Source organism: Plasmodium coatneyi, chromosome 13, assembly GCF_001680005.1.
Source record: "Plasmodium coatneyi strain Hackeri chromosome 13, complete sequence".
In the NCBI taxonomy this organism is placed as follows: domain Eukaryota; phylum Apicomplexa; class Aconoidasida; order Haemosporida; family Plasmodiidae; genus Plasmodium; species Plasmodium coatneyi.
This window is the reverse complement of record NC_033568.1, coordinates 1,932,543-1,938,004: the sequence shown is the minus strand read 5'-3', so window position 1 is coordinate 1,938,004 and position 5,462 is coordinate 1,932,543. Positions and strand designations below refer to the sequence as shown.

The window sequence follows — 5,462 nt, the reverse complement described above, 5'->3', positions numbered from 1 at the left end:
GGTGTGTAGATTGGGCACAGGTTGTTAGAGTGAATGTTAACAATGTAAGCATAAGGTTATTCTCTGTTTGGAACAACAATATGATCTGTTGTTTAACATTTTAACGAGAATGTGCACGCTCTGCAAGAGGGTGCACCAAAAAGAAAATGAGGAAATTAAAAGAAAAGTTTAAGGAAAAGGAAAAGAAGGAAAAAAAGAAAGTAATAGAGGAGGAATAAAATGAATGTAAAGGAAAATAGGAAAAACAAATTTCAAGATGTAATGAATGAATGTGTGTTCTACACATCTAGGTACTTAATGAAATACTATTTTCCATTTGATAAGTAACACAGTGATTGAATAATGGGAAAATGGCTTTAGATATAGAATTCCAAAAATTAAAACAAAGATGGTTGAAGGAGAAGAATTATGAAGGAGAGAGAATAGCTGTGGGAGAGGTATGTTGCTCCACTAAAATTTCTGTGTATTTTAAATAAAATTGAACTCTTATATTTCACTATACTTTTCCCCTTTAGTGAAGAAATAATGGAAGAAATTCATGTTGAAATATATATAAATGTACCGTTCTCAATTTACAGACAACATTAGGTGGGAGTATAATAAGTTCGGTTAATAGAGTGCTGAGGGAAATGAACAATAAAGAACATGAGAGTACTGCTGAGGAGCTATGCGAAACAATGGAAGTAGGAGACAGAAGGTTAACGCCAGAAGAGAAGAAAGTTTGCAACTTCGTTTTAAGGAATTTATTAAAAATAAAAGACATTAGGGGAAATGAATGTGCAGGAAAGAACATTGATGCTGAATTGAAGGAATATGTGTATTGTACAGCAGTAAACTTATGGTCCACCTTGTATCGAATGCAACATTGTGATAAGAAGAATGGTGTGGAGAAGGCGTACAGTATAATGAAAGGTATAAGCGAAGGGGTTAGTGAACAGATTAAGTGTAATGTGTGCGAGTATGGGAAGTTAGAACCAATGATGATTAGGGGTCGGGTTAATATGTTAGATTATATTTATGGTCCTATGACTGCGAATAACACAATTATGACATTAATAAATAAGGACTCAAAACCAACGCCGAAATGTGAGGATGAGAAAGATGCTCTAACAAAATTAGGTCTTCAACATAATAGTGGTACCATGAATACCGGGAGTAAGGGGTCATCACGGGACCAACATCTTAAGAGCAGGCAGGGGCAGGGCAGTGCAGCAGGGGACAAATTGTTGAGCGAACTAATACAAAGGTGGATAGTGAAGAAGGATGAGTGGGATGAGGATAGAGTTCATGTAATAAGAAGAAATAAAGTTTAAATGGGACAAATAAATGTGTAAATGTGAATGTAAGAATAAATCCCAATGGAAAAGAAGGACTACATTTAAATGCGCCCATATATATGGAACCCTCCCTTTTTTCATAATCTCTACAGAAAGGAATATGGATCGACATAGGGAAAATATTTGATAATATGATACCCACATTTAATCAGGAGGAAGAAATAATAAGGGAATGGTGTAGTGAATATATGGGGGAAGGGGAAAATGTTACATGGGACCAGTCAGAGAAAGAATTTTGCAAAGCTGTATTAAAAATAATACTATATACCAATGGATTAACGCAGAACTCCGCGGTGAGGGAGAGTGTTAAGACAGAGGATACGGTGGAAACCTATTTCAGATGTATAGTAGGGTGGGTGGTCCTAGTCCAATTGTATGGAGGACATTGCTTGTTTAATAAAGTCATTCCGTACCTATCAGAAATGGTGGAAGGGTTAGTACAGGTCAATGGGGAAGAAATGACTGATCACATATGTTATAATTTTGATTTGAAAAAATCAGCAATAGGAGGGAAAGTATTATGGGGAACTATAAAGAAATGGGTAGATGAAAAGAAGAAGACGGAGGTAGGGGAGGGTGGAATAAAGAAGCATGAATGGATAATGACAAACTTAAACTGTCCTAGTGAAAGTACAGGAAGTAAAGGTAAGATGGAACACAATAGCAAGGGTGGGAGCCATGGTCCAGAATGGAAGGATAAGAACATTTTTGAGGAATTCCAGAAAATAATGAAAGAAGAAAATTATCTGTCACAGGCAGGTGCAAACCAAGTAATGGAAAAAATGAATCCCAATCATAGTGAGGAAGAAATGAAGAAAAAACTGGAAAGTGAAATTCAAGTGAAAGTACAGGAAGAGAAGAAAGCAGCAGCTGCTGTAGCGAAGGCAGCTGTTGCAGCAACAGTGAAGAGTCCACAACCAGTAACGCACCCATGCTACTCCTCCCAATCAGAGGAAGAGACTGCAAAAAGAAGAGCAAATGAACAAAAAGGGGATCAATTGAGAGATGCATGGGAAAAAAAGAAGGAAGAGTTCACGAAGAATGGGACGCCTGACCAGGTAAGGAATAGTATAGTACGGAGTCTTGTGGTATTTTTTTAGAAGAAAAAAGAAAAATGAAAACAATAAATTAAAGCAATATATATAGAGAAGTAAACAATTAAGGGAATATATATAAAGAAAAAAAATAAAAGAGTCCTTTAAGGGGGGCACATATATAAAGATAAAAGGGAATAAATCTGTAAGTTTTATTTATCTATTTCTTCCTTTCCCTTTATTTTTAGGATGAAATGAAGGAAAAAATGGACCACGAAGTGAATAGACTGTTAGGCGAACTGAAGAATTATATGAACATGCGGGAGCAGAGGACAAATATACCACAAATATGTGGAGATTTAAAGCATGAAAAGGAAAAGGATAAGACAAACCAAATGAAAAGAGTATGCAAAAGGTTAGTAAGAGTAATCTATTGGATGGAAGGATGGGACAGAGTGAAAAAAAATTGGAAAGAAAAAAATGGGAAGGTAGATGAATGGCAGCAGTATTTAAAGTGTGTAATAGGAAATACGGTCATATTAAGAATATTTAAGGACAAGTGTGAAGCAGAACCAATAATGGAAGTTATCGCTCAAACTATGGAAGGGAAAGCAAAAAATTTTCCACCGAAAAAGTATGCTGGAATGGAATGTAGCTGGATTCGAAAAATGGATATTAAGAATGGGGAAAAGTTAATTGATGAGAAAGTGGAAGGTTGGCTAAAAATAGCGAGGAGTAAGAACAACGGTGTTTCTGAATTAGATCAGGTAATGATTTGGATGACATGTAAGACAGGAGAAAAGAAGAGTGAAGGAAAAAATGAAAAAAAAAATTGTAGGAGTGATAGAATTATGGATCTAATGAATTGGGGAAGGTCAAAAGAACTAGGAGACCTAGTCAATACGGACCAGCCCGCTACGAAACCTTCTACGGCAGGGACTACAAATGGAGTAAACAAAGCAAGTAAGAGTGCAACAGCGTCTAATATTACTACCACGAAGGAAGAGTGCGAAAGTATTGGCGAAAATGATACTCCAGATCGTATTGCAGCATGCCTCGATGTTCTTAATGGGCAAAATAGTCCTGATAAATCTGATGACAATGATGTACTAACCAATGTCAGCTGGACAGGTCTAAGGGGCCAGATCGATTTAGTACAAGGTGTCTCACCTAGGAACTTTACAATTCCTACAGGTATAGCAGGTCAACCTGGTGATACAAGTAATACCCATCATACGAGTGATTCATCACTCCCTACTCCTCCAAAGGAACTTCCGGAAAAAGAGAAACCAGTCCTTTATATTTATGAAGATATTAATGACTTGGGGGAAGCATTCGGTGGAGGTGTCCCTGGTGGTCCAGCTGGAACCCAAAGTGCCGGTGGGGGGGGTGGCGGTGGTCCAAATTCCAACAGTGTTTATCACGTTAGTCCACAACCTCCATCTCACAAATCTAATGATGGTTCCCCAGGAGCAGAAGGGCCCACTTCGACAACACCACCAACAACAACAACAGGAGTATCTTCACCTACAGCTATTCCACTTAGTAACCCCATAGACCCTTCCAAACTCCTTAGTCCATATCTTCCTACAATCCCTGTTGCCATCGCCACTTCTGTCATAAGTTATCTTCTTTGGAAGGTAAAAGAAAAAAAACCACTAACATAAGAAAAAAAAAAAAAAAAAGAAAGAAACAGTATGTGGGTGTAGGATTTCGCATTTTAGGGTGTGTATGTGTAGGATTTCGCATTTGGGGGGTATGTGTGTAGGATTTCGCATTTAAGGGGTGTGTGTGTAGGACGATTTCGCATTTTACACTTGCGTTTGAAGTAGTAATTACTGCCGCGTGTGAACAAACGTTTCGCATCCCTTTTAAAAAAACATTTTCTCTCTTTTTTTTTTTTTTTTTTTTGTGTAGTATTTTGCCGTGCCCATTAGAAGAAGACGTTACAGAAGAGCTCATCCAACACTTGGTCCAACATTGCAGGAACAAATTATGGACTATGGTATGAACCAGGATGGTCCACATGAATATACCTTAGTAAAGGAACGCAAACCACGTTCTACGTCTATAAAAAGGAGGAAAAAACGGGTTCCTGGTCGTCGCCGGGCTGGTCGTGGTGGTGTACGTCGCCGCATGATTATTGATATCCATTTAGAAGTATTAGACGAATGTCAAAAGGGGGACTTGCATTCGACGAAGGAAGACTTTTTTGAAATTTTGGTTCAAGAATTTATGGGAAGTGAATTTATGAAGGAAGACTTTGTTTCTATGGAAAATGTATCTAAGGAAGAAGTTCCTAAGGAACAGGTTCCATGTTCAGATTCCGGATTTAGGGAAGGAAGACCTTTGTTTGTAAGGAAGATGCTTCTAAGGAACAGGTTCCAAGGTCATGTTGCGGGTTTTAGGGTGTAGTAAATATTGTTCTTTTTTTTCCGTTTTTTTTTTTTTTTTCCTTTTTTTTTTTTTTTTTTGTATTAAATTGTTTATATGTTCATGTGTACCTGATATAAGTGGAAGTGAAAAGTATTTTTTCCAAACTTTATTTTGATTTGTTTGGGATAAAATTTTTTTTTATTGATGAATTAAAAAATGCTTATTCATTCTGTTATAAAATTTTGACTTCATAAATTTTTTTTTTTTGTTTTTTAAAATACAATGAATACTTTTGTGAAAAGTGGTCAGCACTTTTTCTTTAATTTTTTTTTTGTTCCGCGCCCAGTTCGGAATACCTTACCTTGATGCAGAGTTATTCATACACATATAAATGTAGGAAGGAAAAAAGGAAGGAAAAATGGAAGGAAAAATGGGACGAAAAAAGGAAGGAAAAATGGAAAGAAAAAAGGAAGGAAAAATGGAAGGAAAAAAGGAAAGAAGAAAAGAAAAAATGTTGTTTTGTTCCTTACACTGTAGGGTCTTTAAATTCTTCCTTATCTTCTAAGGGGATATTAAATGAGATGTTACAATTTTTGATAACCTACCATCCTACGACTCCCCGAATTATTCCTTCTTCCCCTGGGTTGTCCACTGTGCACCACAGATTGTACCGTCCGATCAAACGTGGAACTTGTTTCCGAACTGTCCGTGTATC

General features: G+C 36.9%; 1 protein-coding gene across 1 annotated transcript; it reads left to right on the top strand.

Moving 5' to 3' along the window:
• Window positions 1–350: 350 nt before the first annotated feature.
• On the top strand, window positions 351–4,786 carry PCOAH_00051280 (SICA-like antigen; the record flags this gene model as incomplete). Its single annotated transcript, XM_020061910.1, has 6 exons — window positions 351–437; window positions 579–1,289; window positions 1,430–2,395; window positions 2,620–3,525; window positions 3,640–4,011; window positions 4,289–4,786. The coding sequence occupies 6 exons, from the start codon at window positions 351–353 to the stop codon at window positions 4,784–4,786; spliced, it is 3,540 nt and encodes a 1,179-aa protein (XP_019917124.1).
• Window positions 4,787–5,462: the final 676 nt, after the last annotated feature.